Raw genomic sequence first — 22,881 nt, 5'->3', positions numbered from 1 at the left:
TCTCATTGTACCCCCAGGCATCTATTTAATGACACTGTACCCATACCCTCACATTCAGACTCCTGACCCAATTTCCTTTTACATATGGAAAAAAAATGGAGGCTCGGAGACATTAAATATCTTGGCCTAAGACCACAAAGCCAACCCAAACCAGAGCCAGTACTTGAGCAACATCCCCCAGCTCCCCATCTGCTTGCTGCTCCCCCGGCTACCACCACATCACCTGCTCCTTTATTTAAACTTAGTCCGTTTCCTCTGAAACCTATCTCCTTCCTTGGATTTTAAGCAGCCCTTCAATCCCATGGTATTTCTTTCCTGGTAATTAGAGACTGAGGTCACCAGGGCTGTGACACCAGCAGTAATGAACAGGCAAGAGGGGATGGCAACCTCGGCAGTGATGCTGTGGCATTAGCTGCATCTAAGAGTATGACAGAAGGATCCTGAGGCGTCTGATTGGCTGGAGAAAGGGGGTGGTCACTGTCCCCTGGAGAAAGAAGGGAAGAAAGAACAAGCAGACCATGGACGGGGCGCAGGAGGAAGGCAGATGTCCTTGAGGTAACTGTGGCTTCTGCTCATTGCCCCAAGGCACACGATAGAGAGGCTGTGGGCTGTCACCAGCTCTCTTTCCAGAAGGAAGAAAGAGAAAAGGAAGGACTATGAGATGATCAGGACAGAGATGTCGATGGAAGGCAGGTGATGTGGAGCCAGAACTTGCTCAGTGCTGGCTGCAGAAGTGGCCCCCTCCACCCCAGGCTCTACTCACTGTCATCCTCACTCTGGTCCCTGTCCATGGTCAAGACGTCCAGCCAAGTGATAGCCTTGCTCCCGAGGACTGGGTCCCTATCTGAATGACTCCCCCAGCCCCTCCCACCCCATTGTTACCGATCTGCACACAATAGAGGCAAAGTCACCATACGTCTGGCAGAGCAGAGCCCCTCCCTATGCCCTTGAGAGTCTCACAAAAGCCTTCCACTTGCCAAGCTCACGTGGAAGGCTTCTAGAGACCTGGGTCCCTGCTGCATTCTGTGAGGGGTATTCACATCCTGCCTTTGTTCCCCGCTCGGATCTTTCTCTGTCTGACAGGAGCCCAAGTACAGGCCATCACAGTACTCCGTGTACCAGTTGGGGGCAAGCTTTTAAGTCCCTCAAGAGCACAGGGAACTGGTGAGCAACCAAGAGAGAGGCCACATAAGTTCTCAGACTGGCTGGGATCCCTGATGTCTGGGCAGCGGTCTCTTGTCTCTTGAAGGCTGGGAGCAGGAGGGCACATAGCACATCACAGACAAAGCCAAGTCCCCACTCCTCCTATTACCACCCAACCTAGCCCCTGGGAAGCCCCTGTGGGGTTGTTTGGGGAGGTGTTCTGGGGCTGGAAGACAGGACCTCAAGCATTGGTGGCAAACTCTACCACTGAACTAAGCCTCAGGTTTCTATTAATTGTGTATATGTGTGTAAGGTGAAGGGTGTGTGTGTGTGTGTGTGTGTGTGTGTGTGTGTGTGTGTGTGTGCGCGCGCGCTTGTATGCACACAGGTAGTGAAGGCAGAGGACTACCTCTGGTGCCAACTCTCAGACACTGTCAGCATTTGAGAGAGACTCTCACCAGCCTGGAACTTCACTCTGCAGGCTAGGCTGGCTAGCTAGGGTTCCTCTCTCTGCTTCTAATCTCACCATTGGTAAAGTTGTAAATGCAAACCACCACATCCAGCTTTTTAATGTAGATTCTGGGAGTCAAACTCCCAGTTTATATACTCCCGAGTTTACATAACAAATGCCTTACTGACTGAGCCATTCCTGCAGAGCGCCCTCTGCAGACTTGGAAGGGTCTTTACAAGCCATTTACAGTGAAGCCAAATCTTTCACCCTCACCCTTGGAAGGCCATCCGGCTCCTCCAGATGAATCTAAATACTGACCACGGAAGTTGGTCTCTGAGTGATAGATATAGAGGGCTTAAGAGTTGGTCCCATCCCCCGCTGTGGCTTTGGCAAGGCTTCCTCTGGGCCTGGGAGTGTCCCTAGCCAAGGTCATGCTGTTCTGGTCTGACATGACTTGCCTAGCCCACCAGTACTCATAGGGATGTATCATGACCCTTCTTAACCAAGATGGGGTCATTGTCCCTCTGGAAAGCCTGCCTTGGATGGCCACAGTGCCAAAGAGACAGCTCCTAGGCTGTGTGAGCAGCCTTCACTCTCTCTCTCTCTCTCTCTCTCTCTCTCTCTCTCTGTTGCCTTCCCCCTCCTCACTCACTGCCACCCTCAAGAGGATGCTGGGGATCAGCAGCAGAAATGCCACACAAGCTTGCCTAAAAACAGACATAGATGGGTTTTTATTATGAGTAAAAGTGCTGAAGTTCCTCACCATGAGAGCTGTAGACATTTTATCTCTGCAGACACAGGAGTGAGAACAGCACCCCAAGGAAGGAGCACAGTCTTTGGGTACTTGCACACATTAAGCAATGATTCCAAGTGAGGGGGATGGCATCCATGGTTACGCATGACCACGGATGTGTGTGCTTATATCTGTGTGTATGCGTGTGAGCATGTTTGAGTTTAAACCTGATGGATGACAGATCAGAAAGCAGGTTTTCAGGTATACAATGACAACATAGCTGTAACTTAAAGTATCTCACCATTTTATCTGGGGTAACTCCTTTGCCATTTGAAAGAAGCAGCCATAGGGAGTGATTTCAACAACAGGCAGAAAGGGATGGAATATTAAATAGGGCTGAGAATTAGGAGTTACAGAAATCTCAAGGCTGCAAAACTGCTGTCGCTCAGGAACCAGAAAGTACCCATCAGCAAGAGTGACAGTCCTCTGATCTACCCCCACAAGTTTAAGAATTCATAGCTCTTAAAATGCATGGACAAATTGGGATTTAGTTCAGTGGTAGAGCACTTGCCCAGCATGCAAAGGGGGAAAAGTTTCTAGATCCTTCTGATCTTGCTTAGGGATACCATATGCAATAGAATGTCTGAGTGAGTTGGGATCAGTCACACCCATCACCAGGTTGCATCTAGATCATAAGCAAGAGCAAATACTGCCCATTTGAGAAATCAGGTTCAGTGTAAGGCTAAAGCCGGCTACCACTTCCTGACATTACCACAGGATGGGCAGGGTGGGGGATAATCACTTCCTGCATGGTACTAGGCAATTTGCATTGCTTCTGTATCCCTGAGGTCACGGCATCTCCTTAAAGCTCCACATGACCCAGGTCCTGCCACTCTTTCAGTACCTCATCCCGTGAGCACCCAGACCCCACTGAGTTATTCCTGACATCTCACACTAAGCACCGGAAAAACAACCATCAAGGGCCACTTCCTCCTACAAACTGACACCTGAACACCTTGCTCCTAGAAATCAACTCTGTGCAGTGTCCTCTACTCGGCTTGTAGATGCCAGGGTATGTCATGGTGGCAGGGAGTATTAGGAACTGGCTGAGCTCCCAGTGGCAGCCTAGAAACCATCTCCTGTGCCTGTCTTTCAATATGACAGAAAGGGAGATGCCCAGAAAGGGGCGGGTTGCTGGGGTGGGGAGGGGGTCTAAAGCTGTCTTTAAGTGTTTTAAAGTCTGTCCTGGGATAGAGGCAGCAAAATGAATCCTGGGACATGATTGCAGATGATATTCTGAAGGAGGCCGTTGTCTCCCCCACCAACCACCCCCAACGTTGGGTAATAGCATAGGGGCTGTCTAATGCCTACACCACCCACCGAACATAGTACCTTGGGCTTCCAGAGTCAGGTTAAGCACGCCCAGAGCCCAGCTGTGAACACTGGCTTGGGAGCAGTGCCAGAAGGACAGAATGAAGGGTGGTTGCCCAGTGTGTGCCTGCTCAGCCTCCCTTTCTGCCTGAGCTTCCACAGCCAGTTGCCCCACCATCGCCAGCATGGCCCACTTCCTCTCCGAAACTAAAACCTCTACAGTAGTTGACAAGCGCTGGCCTTTCCCCATTCGAATGGTGGCCACCACAGCTGTGTCGAATTCCCACTGAGTTCTCTTCCTGGGCTGTTTCTCTGTGAGTGAACAGATGTCCAATATGTAAGTCCAAGCTCCTTCTGGGGAGCCCTGACCATGCCTGTGTGAGACAGAACTCTTAGTGTAGATGGTTTTACAAGCCCACAGGTGACTCCAGCTCGGGCAGTCTGTACTAAAAACAGCCAGATTGGTATAGTACACATACTGACCTTCCACTCCTTAAAAAGTCACTTCAATATATAACCCGTTAGCGCATGCTTATAGCCACACCAGAAACGGACGTAGGAGGATCACTACATGTTGTAAGGCTAGCCTAGTCTGCACAGCCAGTGCTATGTTGATCAGGGCTACACGACAAAGACCTTGTCTCACAACAAGCAAAGAGAGTTAGTGGAATCAAAAGCTTCTTTTCCTGAGGCTAGCCCACTCTGTGCAGGACTTTCTTTGGCTCAAATGAAAACTCACAGGAAGCTAAGAGCTTAATGAGGTCCCCTGCTTCCAGCCCAGGCTACATCCTCACTTTCCTCCCCCAAGGCACAGATCTAACAGAGCCGAGGAACGGATCATTTTGCAGTCTTGGGGAATCTCCTCCAATGCTGTGTCAGCCAGGGACAGGTGACATTTGAGCAATCCCAGGACTTCCAAACAAAGACACATCATTTTCTGCTTCACCTCTTCTTCTGACCCCGCCGTGGCCCCAAAATCTGACTGAGAATTTACCCAGAATTTGCATTATTTGGAGTTCATTTGTTGGCCTCCTGTGTGGACAGGGGAAGGGCTTCAAGTCTTGTTAACAATAAATCATGTGCAAGAAGGTAGTGGGTGTGGTTACATAAATGTGTTTTTTCTGTTTAAAAAAAAAACATGTAACATTCACCATTTTACCATTCCATGGGTACAATCTAGCATCAAACTGCAATTCTGGGGCCTAGGGAGAAGGCTCAGAGTGTAAAGTGCCTACTGTGCCAGTCTGAGGAGCTGAGTTCAAGTCCCCAACACACAAGTAAAAGCAGGGCATGGCAGAGCACACCTTTAATGCCAGCATGGAAGAAGCAGAAAGGGGAAGAGCTTCCTTACCAGCCACCCAAGCCTATTAGTGACCTCACACACATACATGCACATGTGCATATAGGTACTGCATGCTTGCATGTATGTACTGCATGCGAGACTGAGATTCTGAACCATAGGCTCTAACTCTCCTCTCACTCTCTGGCCCTGGCCATCCTAGTCCACTCACTTTCTGTCTCTGTGTTTAAGAATTCTGAGAACCTCAACATGCATGGAATATCTCAACTGTGAACACCTGATTCACGCCCACTCTCACACCCCCTATCTCTCCACATGCGTGTCTTCTTCCAGGGCCATGCACTGAGCATCTACCAGGTGCCAGGCTCTGCACCACACCCTTTCTGCATCCATCTAAACCTAGATCCACCCAGAGCCTGACAGGGGCCAACAATGCCCAGAAAATAACTTCTGCCTAGGCCTGGAATTCATGATAACATTGTTGTTGGCTTATCTGCAGGCTGGCGCATGGAGACCATGGTGCCCAGGGCAGAACCAAGACTGGCATGCAGGAAAATGCTCCTGACACAAATTAGGAATGGTTTCAAGTGGGGTATTCCTGCCACACTGCACCTAAACACCTTCTGGAGCCAGGGAGCCTGGCATATCTTGCAGGCTCAGCTTGCAAGCTAACTGAGTGCACAGGAGGAAGAGGCACAGACATCCATGCCCTTCACATGCCAGAGATAAAGGGAAATGCCCCTTAGAGATGTTTTTTAAATATTTATTTATTATGTATACAGTGTCCTGCCATGTATGCTTGCATGCCAGAAGAGGGTAGTAGGTCACATTATTGATGGTTGTCAGCCACCATGTGGTTGCTGGGAATTGAACTCAGGACCTCTGGAAGAGCAGTCAATGCTCTTAACCGCTGAGCCATCTCTCCAGCCCATAGAGATGTTTTCTAATGCAAACTTTCCCAACAACCCTGTGAGGAAGACATCCCTCTCTTTAGAGACAAGGATCTGGACATAGCTCCCAGCCACTGCTCCAGTGCCATGCCATTCTGAGATGCTCCCTGCTGTGATGACAACAGACTGACCCACTAAAACTGTAAGTATCATAAGAGTCGCTGTGGCCATCGTGTCTCTTCACAGCAAGAGAACAGTGACTAAGACACTTCCTGTGTGGCCCCTCTCCCCTAGGTCACTGTGGTGTATTCTTATTGGTCTCCCAGAGGCTGTATGCTCTACACTATCCTGAGCTGAGCACTTTAACACTAAAAACTGCATAGTGGCTATGTTCTGTCCCATTCCCAGCATGGCTGCTACCTCCAGGGACAAGCTCTTGCCATGAGCTTCAAGGACAAGCTGCACCATCTCCTATAGCGTCTCTGCCCTCATCTCTCTCTCACTCTTGACTTCATCCCCGGTAGCCACAGGACCTTTATGCATGCTACCCCTTCTACCTGGAATGCACCTCCTCATCTCAGGCAAATTGTCATTCAGATATCACCTGCCCAGTGACAATGTCCCTGCCCTCCACTGAAACTGCTTTTAGTTCAGTGTATCCTTTTTACCTCATAGATAACATTTGTACATGTTTATGAGGTACATACAATATACACATGCGCATATGCTATGGGCTATTTATCATACCCATTTCAGGGCATGTACACAATGTGTGCTCTTCCAGTCAGGGTGGGTGGGGAGTCCCTGCTATCATTTCTTTGTATTTTACGCCTTTGAACTGCTCTCCTCTAGATCATCATGAAATAAGCAAATTATATATTAACAGAATCCCCCCTCTCCTCTAGTCTCATTTCAATGTCTGCTGACCCAATTGTAGCTCAGCTACACGACTCTCTCTTTCTCACACATACACAAAAGGAAGCTGAGGTGCGTGCTTCTATATAATGACAGCACGTGCAGGGTGCCCTCATGTTGTTTAAAACTGAATGCCCACCACCCCAGCACCCGCTCTCCCCTTCCTTGTCTCACTTTTGTTCTCAGAACATGTTTATCTACCTTACTGTTGTTCTGTTTAATATCTCTCAACACCCTGTGATCTGGACATAAGTACAAAGAGAAACAGGAAAGGAAACCAGATTTTCTGTATCCACTTAGCTTCCTACAGCACGTATAGCTGGCAAAGAACAGCCACTCTGCAACTCTGTGATGAACAACGAAAAACATGCTCCATATGATCATGCAGAGAGACCTTATCTTCTCAGCACCCTGGACTTCTGAGCTGTAGTCTGCAAAGACAAGTTTTGTGCTTCCAATAAACAACAGAAAGAAGAAAGACTGTCCATCATGTTAAGCATTCATAAGTTGTTGTCTTTAGAGACTGTCATCTTCAGCGCTGCAGTGGAGTCTCGGGGGAAGTGCGGCACGGTGAAGACTCAGGGGAGTGGTGCAAGCTCTGCCCTTGGTGGTCTGAAAACTAACCACGGAGGTTCTGGCTTCACCCATGGCCGTTTCTATAGTCACTTTCCATCAGGTCACTGCAGAAGGCCACCCTGTGCACTGTAAGCTACACCCACCGGAGCTAGTCTCTTGTTTCTACAGCTCAGGCTACTATCTTCTCTGAGTCAGAAAACAGGATAGAGTCTTATGTGGGGGGCTCGTGGCTGTCACAGAGGACAGAACCGCTTGTCATCAGCAAGCCAGGAAGGCTAATCTCATAAGGCAGAAGGCTGCCTGGCAGTCACTCCACCCACGTCGCCCCGTCCCTCCACTTCCCTCTCCCTTCATACTAATCAGATCCATTTTTTTTTCCTCTCTCTCCAAAACCAATTCAGAATTTTAAAAGGCCAGACTATTTGATTGCTGAGGTTTCCAAACACAAATTCAATTTGCTTTGCAGGGCGCCATCAGCCTTCACAAATATCACCTGCCAGCCTTGTACTGGGGGCTTCTAGCATAAAAGCCTCATGTCTGGCCTGGGGGGGGGGGTCGTTATTGCTGTGCTGTGGTTCAGGATGGTTGAAATATGGCATGTCCCCCGACGGGCTTGGCTGTGTGTTAGCCCCACCCACAGAAGGCAACGTTGTTTTTGTAAAATGGTAGAAACCTTAGGAAGTGGGGCTCAAGTGGATGGGTGTGTCCTTGGGAGCTGCATCCTGCCCTGACTCTGTCTAGCATTTCCTCTGTCTGCTTCCTGTCTGCCATGGGGTGAACATGCACACACACCACATACTCCTGTCACTGTGGTGTTTTTTCCTCACCACAGGACCCCAGAATCAAAAGACTCAAAGACTTTAATCTCTGGAACCACAGGCTAAAATAAATCCCTCCTCCCAAAACTAGTATTTTGGTCATGACTATCCAAAAGTACCTTACCACGGGCCTCTGGGGACCTTAGAAAACTCTAACCTGCATTCCTATTGTGCACCTAAGAAAAGGGCAGGACATGTCCGGTCCCCTGCAGAGGGCACCCAGGTGTGGAGCAGTTTCCTCCATGGCATTCATGCCTGGCACTGAGCACTGATGTCCCAGATGTAAAAGACTCACAGCCACCCCGGGAAGTAAGAAGGAGATGAGGACCAAGAATCGGGTGTGGTTCCACTCGTTGTTATAAGCCTTTTGTCTTTTCAGGGACCTTGGCGGGGACAGAAGCCATAAGTTAACATCAACCACTGGGCCCAGGAGCCTGGAAGGAGTGTAAATGAATCTTCCTGCCATCTTCCCAGAGAATGAGGCGGAACTCACCAGGAACCAGAGGGGCACTAGAGGGTCTGTTTCCTCTGTCTCCAAGGAGATGTCCGGCTGCACCCTGGTCCCACCCTACCCGTCCCACTTCTCTGCTCCTCTAAACAAGCAGGGGCCCTGGTAAGGTGGAAACCAGGAAAGGGTGCAGGGAAAAGGCCCACTCTGGAGGAGAAACCATCACAGCTGTCCTCAGGGCCCAGGGGATGCTTCAAAGCCCTGCCTCCTTTCCCTGTTGAGTCTCAGGCCAGACCCCAAAGCTCCTTTCTCTCCTGCACCCCAGGGCTTCAAATGTTTGATGAGAGTCAGGGAACCTGTCTGAACCTAGAACAGACACAGATTTACCAACTCTTAGACCCTTCCAAATAAACTAGTCACAGGTTTTTTTGTGTGGCTGCTACTTTTTCCACAACCTAACACTGATGATTATAATGCCTACCCACCTAACAAAACTATAGAGACCAGAGTGTGTGTGTGTGTGTATACACAACACATACATATACATGCACACACATGCACACACACACACACACACACACACACACACACACACATACACATACACGATATAAGAGAGAATAAAGTAATAAGGACCAAAATCTTCATTTTTCTGCACTAGAATCTGAATAATTCAAATACAAATTGCAAATCTTTGATGGTTCCCTGTCACCCCACCTAACCTTATCCTTTATGCTTTCCTCAACCCCCAGGTTCTTGGCCACACTCCACTCCTTTGTGCTCTGGCATGCTCTCAGTCACAAACCAAACCCTTATGCATATAGTCTCCCCACCTGGAAGTGGGAGCCTCCTCTGTTCACTGCCTATCAAATTCATCCCCCCAGGACCTTCTCAGCCTCCTTCGCCTCTCTAAGAAGCCTTCCTTGGTGTCCATGGGCAAAGCATGTGTTCTCTCCTCTTTCTATGGGTTCCTCTTCGCAAGGCAGTGGATGTCAGCATACACCTGAGTGGTGCCCCTGGGGGTAGGGGAGGGGACACCCCTGCTCTGGCTCTGACTCCTTCTCTTACTTGAGTGGCTGTGCTGGTCTCTGACACCTCACTTCTGGAACTTGCTCAATGCTCAACTGACCTGGAGAAGGTGTATGAGGCTATACACCTGCAATCCCAGCACTTGGAGAGCAGAGGCAGCAGTTTCTAGGGTACATAGTGAGACTCTGTGTCTAAACAATAAGACAGTAGCTTCAAACTCAGCGTCTCAAAAAAAAAAAATAGTGGGAAGGGACTGAGGAATTCACCCAGCACTAACACCCCCACATGCATGTGTAACACATACCAAAGAGCCATAATGGAGATTTAGTGACCTTCAACTCAAGTATGCTTCTCACTAATGCTGACTATAGAATCTAACACCACTCACACACCTCAGAGCCGGAGCAGAAACGGAACAAGGTCACTTGCCCAGATGCCTTATATTCCTTGTGTCTTCTTCATTTCCAGGGTCCTTCCTGATGGCTGCAAAGTAAATACCCTAACGTCGTGAAAAAAAAAATTTAAAAACAAGCATACAAAAACAACAACATTAAAAGTTAAAATTTATAACAACCCTACTTCTAATGTAAAATATAAATGCAGATTTGCATGTAAATTAGAATTTGTATAAAGCATAAAGGAAGTCATATGAGAAATATTGCTCAGAATTATTTGTTGAAAAATTAAAATATATTATGAACATTTTTCTATGTCAGTGTGTACAGTATAGAATAATGTGCATATTATACTATATACAGTATATATACAGGTCTGTTGAGTTTGTTGCTAGTTATGTAGCAGGTTTCTACCTTTTCCTTAATAAAGCCCTGGGATAGATCTCAATAAAAGAAAGCAAAAAAACCAGCCATGGTGATGCACACCTTTAATCACAGCACTCAGAGAAGCAGAGGCATTTGAGGCCAGGTCTGGTCTACAAGGTGAGGCTAGGACAGCCAAGGCTACCCAGAAAAACCCTGTCTCAAAAAACAAAAAAAGAAAACAAAGGAAAAAAAACCAAGATCATCTTTACAAACAAGTTCTTACTCAGAATTATCATTTCCTATTCTAATAGGACTTTTTAAATTTCATAAATTTTATTGGAATATAACACATGCCCTAAAAATATACAAGTCCTAAGTATACAATTTGATGGGTTTTCATGAAATAACTTCACCCATATGATCAATACTCAAATGCCAAAAAGAACAATGGGTCAGGGCCTAATCCCTCCCCAAAGTCACACCCCATCCCAGTCCCAAAGCCTGCCTCCCCACCTCATCCAAAGACAACCTTCTGCTGACACAGCGCACATCTCACATCTGTCTACTGTTGACCTTCTGCTGTTGGTGGCAAAGGGCAGAGATCCACACAGTCTATTTAGGCCTCAGACCAGGAGTTTCAAGATAGAAACTGATTTTCTCACACCTCTGGATACCAATGGGAGATAAGAGGGCCAATGTGGGTGGGGTCTAGTAAGGGCCAAAGTTCTGGTATGCAGGAAGCTGTCTGCTTGCTGTGTCCTCAAGTCAAGCAGAGATGGGGACTCACAAAGACAAAGTCAGAAACACAGAGATAGAAACAGACTCAGATACAGGGCACTAATCCGACCATGAGAGTGCCAACTCATGCCCTCATCTCACTATGATTCTTTCTGACAGGCCCTATCTCCAAATACCTTGAGGATTAGGCCTTCACTGCTTGGGAGACAGATTCAGCTGTGACAGGACCCTTTGATTGACTCCCTTGAACTAATATGATGTGAGGATCTCCCATCATGCCTCTGGCTCGTTCTTTTTGTATTAGTTTCCTTTGGTTGTTTGGTTAGTGGGTTGGCTGGTTGCTTGCTTAGATGATTGGCTGGTTGGTAGTTTGGTTGGATAGATGGCTGGTTGATTAGTTGGTTAGTTGGTGAATTGGTTTAGTTGGTTGGTTGATTAATTGACTGGTTGGTTGGTTGGTTGGTTGGTTGGTGGGTTCATTGGTTGGTTTTACTGGTTAGTTGGTTGGTGTTTTGAGACAGGATCTTACTCTATAGCCCAAACTGACCTGAAACTCATGATCATCTTTCTACCCCATCCTTCTGAGTGCTGATATTGGAGTCATGAGCAACCTTGTCCATCTCCCACTCACTCTGAAAACTCCATAGTATCCTTTCTCTAAAATGTGCCATGATATATTTAGTTATTCCCTTCTTGATGGATACCCTCCTTGTTTCCTATTATTTCCAGTTAGCGTTATGATCTTTAATAAACCATGAACATAGTGCCTTTCCTTAGGACAGACAAGTTAGGAACAACTGGCTCATTTTACAGATAGATGCCTGCCCTTGGGGAGCAGGGGGAAGGGTATGTATAAACGCCTAAGTGGGCAGACTCCTCAAGGTCACCTCCAAAAGCACAGGGCTGGCAGCCAGGGCCCTGATTTCCACACCTGCCGGGCTGGTGCACACACCCCTTTCTTCTCTCTTCTGTTGAAAACATTGGCCTGGAATTAAGTGCACATCGTCATTGGAAGCCCAGGCATGTGTGCAGACAGTTTCTAACAGGCATTGAAGCTGCTGGCTTCTTCAAAGGCCACTTCACTCCAGCTGTTTACAGAAAGCCAGGCCTCCTAACCACCGGGTCTTACCACCATTCAGCTTTGGTCCCCCAGAAAGCTCTCAGTGAGTTTGGAGCTGGAGGCCCTCAGCTCTGGTCAACAGGACTGTCTAGGCAGATAGACACACACTCTGATTTTACAAGCTCATTCTGTTCTTTTCCAAGCCCAGGGTGCTGGGGAATTTTCAAGAACACCTCCCCACACTTCCATGCTTTCTTCCTTCCCCCATGCACCACTGTGGCACAGGGGAAATTGAATTTCAAAAGAATAATATTATTCCAACTGAACATAAAAATGGGCTGCTAGAAAACAAGGGCCTGCATTGTTTTGCTGTTTAACACCTTGTGCCCTGCTTTAACAATGGTCAGGGGGAGAGGGAGCTATCGGGTTTGTGTGATACTCAGTAAGAACACACAGCTCAAAAGGACTCAGATTTGAGTTCACAATGGAAAAAGTTCGACCTCTGGGGACAGATGGCCTCCATAGTCCCCACGCCCTGCTGCATTTCTTTCTAACCAGCTGGTCTCTTCAGGAACAAGATGGCCTGAGAAGAGGGCTATTCAAGACTCATTTTGTCCCTATTCCTACAATGTAGGGCAATGTGACCTTCCAGAGTCACACTTCAGCCTTCCACTGGATGTCCCCTTTCTTCCCCTAGCTAGCCTGAGCTGATTTTCTATAGCCCCTAAACTCCAAGACCACAGGACATTTATTTTCTTTCCTTTCATTTGCCATGAATAATTTCAAAATGCCCAAAAACCAGAATGGAATCCAGGAGCTATGGACCGTGTGTTCAGACCATGGTGGGGCCCAGTGTCTTCTGGGAAACTGGGATGGGAGTATGGAAATACAGTCATCTGAACTCTCTGGCAATTCTGCCCTCATCTTTCAGCAAAAGCAACTAAAGAGCCATTTGGATCTGAAAATTAAGCATGGCTCCCGTGGACTCAAACTCCCTGCAGGCTTCAGTTTGCCTACTTGCACAGTGAGGCTGAGGCCAGGCCATGGAAAGGAGACCTCTAGAAACTTTCTTTCCCAAACCCCAAAACAAAGAGGCTGGAGACAGGTGTAAGATTGGTTCTGACCAAGATTGAGCCAGGATTTCTTGGTCTGGAAGTCCATCTCTCAGTTCTTGGTCCCCTTGGCGACCCCAGGCCATGGTTGACTGAATAAGGATATGAAGCAGCCATTTCACTCCAGTGGGCACAACAATCCTCAGGACCAGGAGACACCATGAAGAGTAATGAATATGTGGTCCTTACTGTGTTAGGAAGGAAAAGAGGCCACATGCTTCACTCACAACTCATTCAACTCTTATTACATCCTGCGATGAGCCTTTAAACCATGCCCAGTTCAAAAGTCAGGACTCTGAGGCACAGAAGAGAAATGACTAATCCCAGGCTTTCCAGTAGGACAATGGTAGAACCGTGAATACATTATCTGTCCCCTTGGCCTCCCCAACTTTTCCACCCCCTTTTTTCATAGAATTTACCATCTTCAAATCATAATGGCTCCTTTTTAAAGTATCTTTTCTTTTCCTTTCTTGACTCTAAACTCCAAGACAATATCTAATGGTCCTCTGTAACCTTTACACTACTCTCAGTATCGCTGAATAGGTAGATGGATAGAAGGCTGGACAAATGAACTTATGAGAAGACAGACAGATGGACAGAGGTATGTGTACGTAGAATGGCAAGTGGAAGGGTAGATGGATAGGTAGACAGATAGGTGAGTGGAAAGATAGGTAAAAGGATGAATGGATGGGCGAGAGGGTGGATGAATGGATATATCGAAGGACGGACAGACAGATAGATGGACAAATCAATCCTATGGGCAGTAAGAAGGCACTACTGAAGACTGGAAGGAAGGAGACTGACTGACTAGCATAGAGAAGCAAAGACCAGGACCAACCCTCCAGAAGCTCCCAACCCAGTCAGAAGGGGCCTGCATGGGCACACAAAACATCTCTAGTCCTGAAATGTAACTTGTACAGGCAGCAGTTGTGACAGAGGCGAGCTGGGTGGGAAGATGTTTGGGCAGCCTGGAGGAGCTATGGCTAGAGCAGGCACTGAAGCAAACAAGGCAGGAATAAGATGAACAGGGAGGAGGAAGAACGAAGGCTAACTAAAGAGACCATGGTGTTCCTGGCTTAACAGCCCCCCAAGGGCATGGAAGGCCCCACGCATCTGCTCTGCAAGTTCCTGACACTACCTTCCCCTTTTCATAAAGAGTTGGCTCAGTGACCCTTACCCTAGAACATACTGGCACTGCCTTCAGACACCCACACTGTGGAGGCCTACATGTCTCTTTGCAGCTGCCAACAGGCAGTGGCCAGGAACCCAGACATCCCCATAATGACTTAGCCATACTGGAGCCCCAAGATGCAAGGTCAGGGCCAAGACCAAAGCCATTGCTATGAGGCTTCCTGACCACTCCTTGCTTCCATTCCCCTTCAGAGCAAACATTGCAAGTGGCAAGAAGGGCATGGATTCTGTAGTAAGTGGCCAAACCACTTCCTATCTGGGTAACCCTAGATGAGTCACTTAGCGTCTCTGAGCTTCACGTAAGTGGAGTTGTCCCTCACTGAGACATTTCAGGGTAAGAGAGAGTGAACAGAAAGTAGTCAACACACAGTCTGGCCCCCATGAGCAGGAGCCACTGCTATGGCAGGCTAGGCTTTATCCTTCTTATATTGGGGAATAAAATCCTTCCTGCTTCTTGCTAGAGCACTTTAGCCACTCTCCAAGTCTCCAGCTGGGAGAGAAGGAGGACCCACCCACTGACACCTCCTGGAGACCCATATCCGCTGGGACTAGCCACTAGCTTGGGTGTGGGGTGGGTAGGGCCCTGAGACTCTCTGACGCGTTTTTGGGCTCCCCGGGGTAAAAATAGCTTTGCTTTGTTCGCCTGGACACACACCCACTAGACTGGCGGCACGCCCACTGGACAGGCAAGTGGTGGGCTATTTCAGGCTGCAAAAACAAGCCTCCACCAAGCCCCGACCTCAGGCCCCCGGAGAGTAGTATTAATAACACACTACCTCATTCTCCCAGGCTAGAAAGAAAAGCAAAGAATCAGAGCTCTGACGCTGACCAGTCCTTGTGTCTCCCACAATCTCAGCTGACAATGCCCACGGCGGGACACTCAAATGTCATATTCCCGCAAGTAAAACAAAACACACAAAGGCCATGGTTGCCATAGTAACATTTGCAACAGCAAATTGTTCTGGCTTCCTGCTGCCCGTGCTTCTACCTCAGGGGCTCACCACTCCTCTCTGACACACTCCTCACGCCCTACGTCAAGCTGGGGCTTCTACTCTATATGTACCTATATAATCCATAGGTCCCACAGCCTTCACTCCCACCTCCTCCTTACCCATCTAACCCCCGCCCAACCCACGCATCTCTCTTCCAGCAAGTTTTCCTCAATCTCCCCTTGCCCAAAGTAGAATGGCTTTCTCCTATCCAACCTCCTGTCATTCCCTGAGTCCATGAACATGGGACAGCCCAACACAGGTGACCTTGCAGGACAGAGACCCCGATGGCAATGCTGTGGCATCTCATTTTGATGGGTAGATGCTTCCTGAAACAATGGTTGCTCCCAGCCTCCTATGTGCCCATTCATAGGGCTTCTCTGCTACGTATCCCTCAGCCATAGGATCAAGTGTCCATCTGTCTACTCATGAGCTATGCACTCATGCAGCCTGCATATTAAGTTACCATACAAGTTCTCTACAGTGAGGAGATAAAGAAGTTGGTCAGACACCATTGCCTTTACTTTCTCTGGGAAGACTTGAACAAAAGTGCCTTCACTTCAGATGGAGCATCGGGGACAGACCAAGTCTACCCAAGTCCAACCTGATGGACCCATAAGTTTTCTGGACTTATTTATAAAGAGTTACTTAGATCAAGGTAGGTAACCTCCAAAGCATTACTGCAAGCCTCAACCTCTCATGGATGATGACATCATGGAAGCTGCATTTCCGTCAGTCTTCCATTTCCTATATACTCCAGCATCTCCTGAGATGACTTGAAGCTGGCAGACACAAGATTTCTGTGACCCTCTCCTCTTCCTTCTTTCTATGGAGAGTGTTGACAGCCCTGTTGTCATTATCATAGACCACACTATCACTGCACTGCCCTTTTTATTTTGTTGCTATGGCTACAAAGTCAAGGTGATCTCTACCCTCCAGGGGTCAATGGGATGATCATGTTAGGTCCAAAGGAGAGAGTCATATAAAAACAGATTCATGCAGTCAGAGGAGAGAAAAGAATAAGACATTTTATAACAGCCAATAAACAGTATGGAAGAAAAGGTGCCATGGCATCATCCCAGAAGAGGCAACCCTTGCGCTTGGTCTTAAAGGTCTGAATGACAGAGTGGAGGTTAACAGGTGACGATAGGAAACATTATTCAGGCTTGGAGACAGTCCTGAAAGGCTAACAGCTCCTGTTCCTCCTCCTCATCTCCCTCAGGTCTGGGCCAGTCAGATGCCTGCAAAGAAAGAGTCACAGACAAAGGGTTTTAGAGGGGTCTGCTGCTCCATCAGAGGATGGAAGTCTGGGTCCCAGCACCCACACTGGGCAACTCACAACTACTGCTGGTAACTCTAGCTCTAGCACCTATACATGTGTGGGCATGCACACAAAGATAAATAAATCTTTTAAAAATATGCTTTCATAGGAACAGTTATACATAGAGGGGTGGAGGGATACAGCACAATATGGTTATCTGGCTAGTTACAATGAGCTGCTGGCTCTGACAAAGACTTTGTCACAATGCAGGAGAGCAGGGCAGAGGCCTCTGGAGGGGGCAATGACTTTCTGTCCTAGGACAGACAACCCAGATCTGACCCATCAGTACCCTGACAGCAGCTTCTTCCAGCCTTCCCAAGAGTTCCTCATACTGAACATCACAGTGACCACAAGGGAACCAGGCCAATGAGCAAGGTAGGGAGAGCTGTCCAGACCAACTAGCCGTGCATCCCTGGCTTCTGTGTTTCTGGACTAGCCATTGTCCTCGAATCTTGCTTTGGCCTTCATGCATCTGTGCCTTCGCATCTTCTGTTCCCTCTCTATGAACCTCTTCTGCCAGCCTCCCATCCACCAAAACCTCATGCATCTGCAAACCAAACTTGAAACCTTCCTTTTCCTCATCTGCCCAGAAAAAACAAAAATCTCTTCGGCACCCATGTTTCCTCAATTTCTATATGCCTTCTTTCCCTCAATTTAAGGCAAGGGGGCACAGCTGACTCATCTTTAAAAGCCTTAGGAGCTGCCTCCCTTTCATCATAGTCTCAGAACCTGTGAGCACTATGAAGGGGTAGCTGCTTCCAGGGCAAGCTCACACATTCCCCAGACGGTTTCATGGGTGCAAACACCTGAGATCATCAACCCAAGATGGAGGACATTATTGTTGACAGTATCAGCAGGAGCCAAATCATCAGCATCCGCAGGACGACATGAAGAGGACCAGGAAACAACTGCACACATGGTGCCTCATGTTGCTGGAGAGTTGGAAGTTAGCCTGCCTGAAACCATCACCTGAGGTTTCCATGTAGAACACAGAACAAGAGGCATCTTCACTCACAAGAAATGAGAGAATCCCATGGGAGACTGTTCTCCTGACAGAACTTGGTGGAGGATACCTTGGGTATCACTCTGCCCTCCTGGAATCCAGATCAACACTAAGAATGAAGGTGCCTCAGGGAAGTCTCTCCTCAGGTCTACCCTCCTGAGGCGGCTGCCACCCACACTAGCACTGTTGTCTCTAACAATAGAAGGATCCATTAACATGAGATGGTCAGGGATGTGTATTGTGTTCACCATGTGAGTAACTTGAGTGAGCAACGGCAACTACTACACACATGAGAGCAATGGAGAGGGAAGGAAGGAAAACATACATGGAGAAGGAAGAGGCGGTTGAGCGCAAACCAGCAGAATTCCAGCTGTGAAGTTAGAGAGCATCATTGCCTTCTCCCCAGCTGCATGGGTCATTTAGGCAGATGTCATTTTCTGCACCACTGACTCTGGTCCCCATCAAGCCAACGAAGAGATGAGATGACATCCATGTGCCAAACATGGCCCAAAGTCTCCAGGGGTACTGAGTTGGAAATAATCAGTGTCCATTAAAAACTGAGATGAATGAGTCGCTGTGTATTTTTTACAAATGTAAGGTAAGTACCAGGGTCACATTTGAACTCTGATTTCTGCTATGAGGTATAGATGGGGGAGGGTCCCTGTATAGCATCTCAAAACAAAACAGAAATCAAAGCGGCCTCCTTAGTGTCTTAGCATGGGAGTTCAATGCTGGACAGCAAGCCTGGATTTTGCAATGCACAGTCCCACCTAATCTTCCCCCAGGGACAGAGACATCCCAAAACACTGGCTCTGTTCAACAGACTGAAAGCTGAAGTTCACAAAGGCAAAACAACTTCATCTCAAGTCTAAGCTCAGATATCAAGCCAAGTCCAACCCCAAAGGCCAAGTTTTAGCAACACCACAGGATTCTGCTGCTAGGAGTCTTGTGAATCAACAACCATCCTGGTTGAGGTATTTGCTACACAATCATGAAGACCTGAGCTTGGATCGCCGGAACCCAAGTAAAAGCCAGGTAAGGTGACATGTGCCTGCAATCCAGGGCAGGCAGAAGCAAGAGGGTCTCTGGCTCACTGGCTAGATAACCTAGCCAGTTAATATACACTCCAGATTGAATGAGAAACCAGGTCTCAAGTAAAGTGGAGAGTGATGAAGACATCTCAGTGTCGACCTGTGGCCTCCACACACATGTACATGGTTGCACATATACATACACCCTTAGAAAATGCACATACTCATGATAGGGAGAGAAATAAACACAGAATGCCATAAAGACATGGAAGAAAATTCAGAAGTTGTGGTTGGGAGTAGGCACAGTGGGAATTGCCTGTCCTGGACATGCAGTATCTGGCTGGGAGTGTTATTTTCTTTTTTTTTAATATATTTTATTAATTTATTCATATTACATCTCAATTGTTATCCCATCCTTTGTATCCTCCGATTCCTACCTCCCTCACATTTTCCCCTTACTCCCATCCCCTATGCTGTGACTGAGGAGGACCTCCCGGAGTGTTATTTTCAATTCAATCAAGTCCAAGAATTCCATGATCAATATAAGCAGTGCTGACCACCAGGGGGTGCTGGGAAGTCACTAACTGATTAGGTCATCTTGTCCAAAGCTATTCTTTTCTCATGTAGGGTCTCTAGGCAACTTATTACTATCTTTAAATTAATAATACCTTTACTAAAATTTTTCTTTTCTTCTTGTTTTACTGGAACAAATAAGAGATTTTCTTTCCACCTAAAACAGAAATATATTTCCTCCCTTGGTTATAAATGGAGGGATTTAGCCCAGCGGTGGTAGTGAAACACATCTTTAATTCCAGCACTTGACGAAAAAGGCAGACAGATCTCTATCAGTTGAAGGCCAGCCTGGTCTACAGAGCAAGTTCCAGGACACCCAAAGCTACACAGAGAAAAACCTGTCTCAATAATAAATAAATAAATAAATAAATAAATAAAGTATTCTGTGCCCCCCCCCCTTTTTTTTTATTCCAAAGTACAGCTTCCCGCAGAAGGGCTTAAAGACTTTCAGTGAAGACTCCTGGCTCAGGTCAATCAGTGTCTGTTGAGCAGTGTGACCTGTAGGAGGCAGTGTGCACATCCTCGCTTTGGAACAGTAGGGAAAAAAAAAAAAAGGCAAGAATAGATTGTGACTACTTGGAGTTGGGGTGTTTCAGATACCACAAGAGAAAGGAGAGAAGGGAGAGGAGACAGACAAGAGAAATTGAGGAGGCTGGGGATGTAGCTCGGTTGATAAGCGGCTTGTCTAATATGCACACGGTCCTGGATTTGATCCCCAGTACTATACTAACCAGGAGTTTGAGGTGCACACCTGAACCCTGGCACTCAGTATTTCAAAGTCATCTCATCCTACATAGCAAATTTGAGGCCTGCCTGGGATACATGACGACCTGCCTCCAAATTAAAAAAAGAAATGGAAAAGAGGAAAGATAAGGAAAGGAAAGGAAAGATAAGAGGAGAGATGAGGAAGGCATGGGAGGAAAGCAAAATGCCTGGCCCAAAGCATTGTGGGTCCTCTATCATTTTTCCACAGCACACATCCATAGTACCACAGTCTACTGAACTCAAAATCTGCAGGGAAACCAAAGCTTACCACAGCTTGTCCAACCTCTCTAGGGAAAGGACAGGCTGGCTGGAAATGAATCTCAAATAGGAATAAAAATGAACCTTATTACCAAAGTCCATAAGATTGCAGAGATCACAAAGGCTAGTCCCTGAACCATCAAGCCTAAGCCCAACAAATAGCACCTCCCTCCTTTAATGTCCCTGAGAAAATCCAAACAAATGAAATGCCACCACGTAAAGAAATGCAAGGCTATGGCAATTTTAGAAAAAACAAAAACAAACAAACAAACAAAAAAACCACTTGTTCTTCCTGCAAGAGAAATGCTATCTCTTGTATGCCCAGGTCTGCTCTGCTTTGTCAAAGTGTTCACTGAGGGGCTGGAGAGATGGAAAACAGCTAAGAATCACTCTTCCGAAAGACCTAAGTTCAGTTCCCAGCATCCACACCAGATGGTGCACAACCACCTCTAACTCCAGCTCCAAGGACTCAGATACCCTCTTCTGGCCTCCACAGGCACCGCTGGCACAAACACACATATACACAGAGAGAGAGAGAGAGAGAGAGAGAGAGAGAGAGAGAGAGAGAGAGAGAGAGAGAGAGAGAGACAGAGAGACAGAGAGAGACAGAGAGACAGAGAGAGAGAGACAGAGAGACAGACAGAGACAGAGAGACAAAGAGAGACAGAGACAGAGATATGGGGGGGAGATACAAATAAAACTAATAAGAGTAAATATTTTTAAGCGGTGGCTGCAGTACCACCAGGATCATATTCAATAATGAGGCTGCTAATGGCCTGTTTTGTGGTGACAAAAAAAAGATAAACAGAAAATGCTTCTTTGTACTCAGGAGATGAAAGGAAATAACTTAGCCTCCCCCCTCATCCTCAACCTTTAAAGGAAATAGTTTTCTAGATCTAACTCTATCATAGATTTTTCATTCATGCTGTTGGATGTGTTAAAATATATTTAATAGTGAAAGTATAAAATCGAATGTGAAACTCCATGGCTTCCATTCTAAATGGCCACACTAACTGTAGAGAAGTTCATTGAGATGTACAGTCTTTGGGTCTGGTTAATTTAAGAATATGATTTGTTATTTACAACACCTTTTGTAATAAAGTTTTTTCTAATCTTTCATAAAATCAAATTTTGCTGAGTCATCTTCTTGAATAAGTCAAGCCTAGTTCCAAGAATACGTTTGGGAGCGCCGGCAAATGAGGAAGGAATTCCCTACAGGAATTCAAATGTGCTTCTCAGCCAGAATATTTGACTTAGTTTGCTGCTACTATGACACAATGTCCCAGACTGCATAATTTATTAAAAAAAAGAAGTTTAGTTGGGTCACGATTACACACAATCAGGCAGCTGCATCTGGCAAGGCACTGGTGCTTTTCATAATGTAAAGGAAGCAAGAAGGAAAGAGAAGGCACCTTTGTAGGGAGAGAGATGAGCCATCACCAGGTTTGACCTTTAGGACTCAGTCTCCATGACATACGTGCCCACCTTTCACTAGGCCCCACCTCCCAACACTGCTGCATGGAGGAATGACAACTCCACTTTATGAACTCTTGGGAGCACATTCAAACCACAGCATTATTGGGGTAGGGAGGGGGTATCAGCATTACCAAGTCTAAACACTACCAAATGGTTATCACTCACGCCATACACCTATGGGTAAAGGTGCTCAATACTGTCTCCCCCTGTGAACTCTGAGAAGTAGGATCTATGCTCATGTGTCACAGTTTGATGGCCATTGTATTCAAAGCTTCAAATGTTCTTCTCAGAAGGGCCAACTCTCTTGGGCTGGGCTCCCCAGCAGCAGATGCTTGATGAAAATACATTTGTGAGGGAGGTTAGGAGACACGTAGAAGCAGTGAGAATGCAAGGCAAAGGAAGGGAAGAGGACAGCGAAGCAGGGTGGTTCTCCCTCCCACCATGGGAGCTGCCTTACTGGGCTTCATGCCCAGACCCTAGAGTGATAAGATCCAAACTCCCAGAAGTCACTTCTCCCTGTGACTGTGGACAAAAGGTCCAGGATTGTCTTGGAAGAAAGCAGCAGGTGTTAGCAGCCTCAGTCAATAATCTCTTTCAGGAAGCGCCACCAACAAGGAGCCAAGTCTTCAAACACGTGAGCATATGAGAGAGATCTCTCATTCCAAACACCAAAACTAAACACATTAGTACCAAATGGCAGCAATAGGTTGAGATCCATTGAAATTGTTGAAAATTCTGGCCACACCTGGGCCAAAAAAAAAAAATCATGTAATGATATTTTATGAAAGCAAGCCAATGACTCAGACATGAATTTTTAAACACTTCTATAATTAAACCATCATGATTTTTATAAGGACAAAATGGTTTGCATGTCCACTAAGAACACCACAGTTCTTACCTTATCTGATGATCTTGATTCTGAGCCAAGT

At 46.9% G+C, this 22,881-nt stretch overlaps 1 protein-coding gene across 7 annotated transcripts in view; it reads right to left on the bottom strand.

Annotated features, from left to right (window-relative positions):
• SSUH2 (ssu-2 homolog) overlaps positions 1-22,881 on the bottom strand; it is a 257,314-nt gene that overhangs the window by 189,388 nt on the left and 45,045 nt on the right. For 2 of the 7 annotated variants that reach the window (XM_084766757.1, XM_084766758.1), the window contains exon 1: positions 764-818. The exons of 4 other annotated variants lie outside the window; for them this stretch is intronic. In XM_084766757.1, the coding sequence (XP_084622883.1) occupies positions 764-791 (28 nt within the window). In that variant the 5' untranslated portion in view covers positions 792-818. Of the gene's footprint in view, positions 1-759; positions 819-22,881 lie in introns of those variants that run through there. One more of the 7 variants, XM_084766761.1, reaches the window with a different exon arrangement.

This window comes from Acomys minous (assembly GCF_964271855.1).
Source record: "Acomys minous genome assembly, chromosome: 17".
NCBI lineage: Eukaryota > Metazoa > Chordata > Mammalia > Rodentia > Muridae > Acomys > Acomys minous.
Note: the sequence above shows the minus strand (reverse complement) of the source record. Positions and strands in the feature narration are given on the sequence as shown.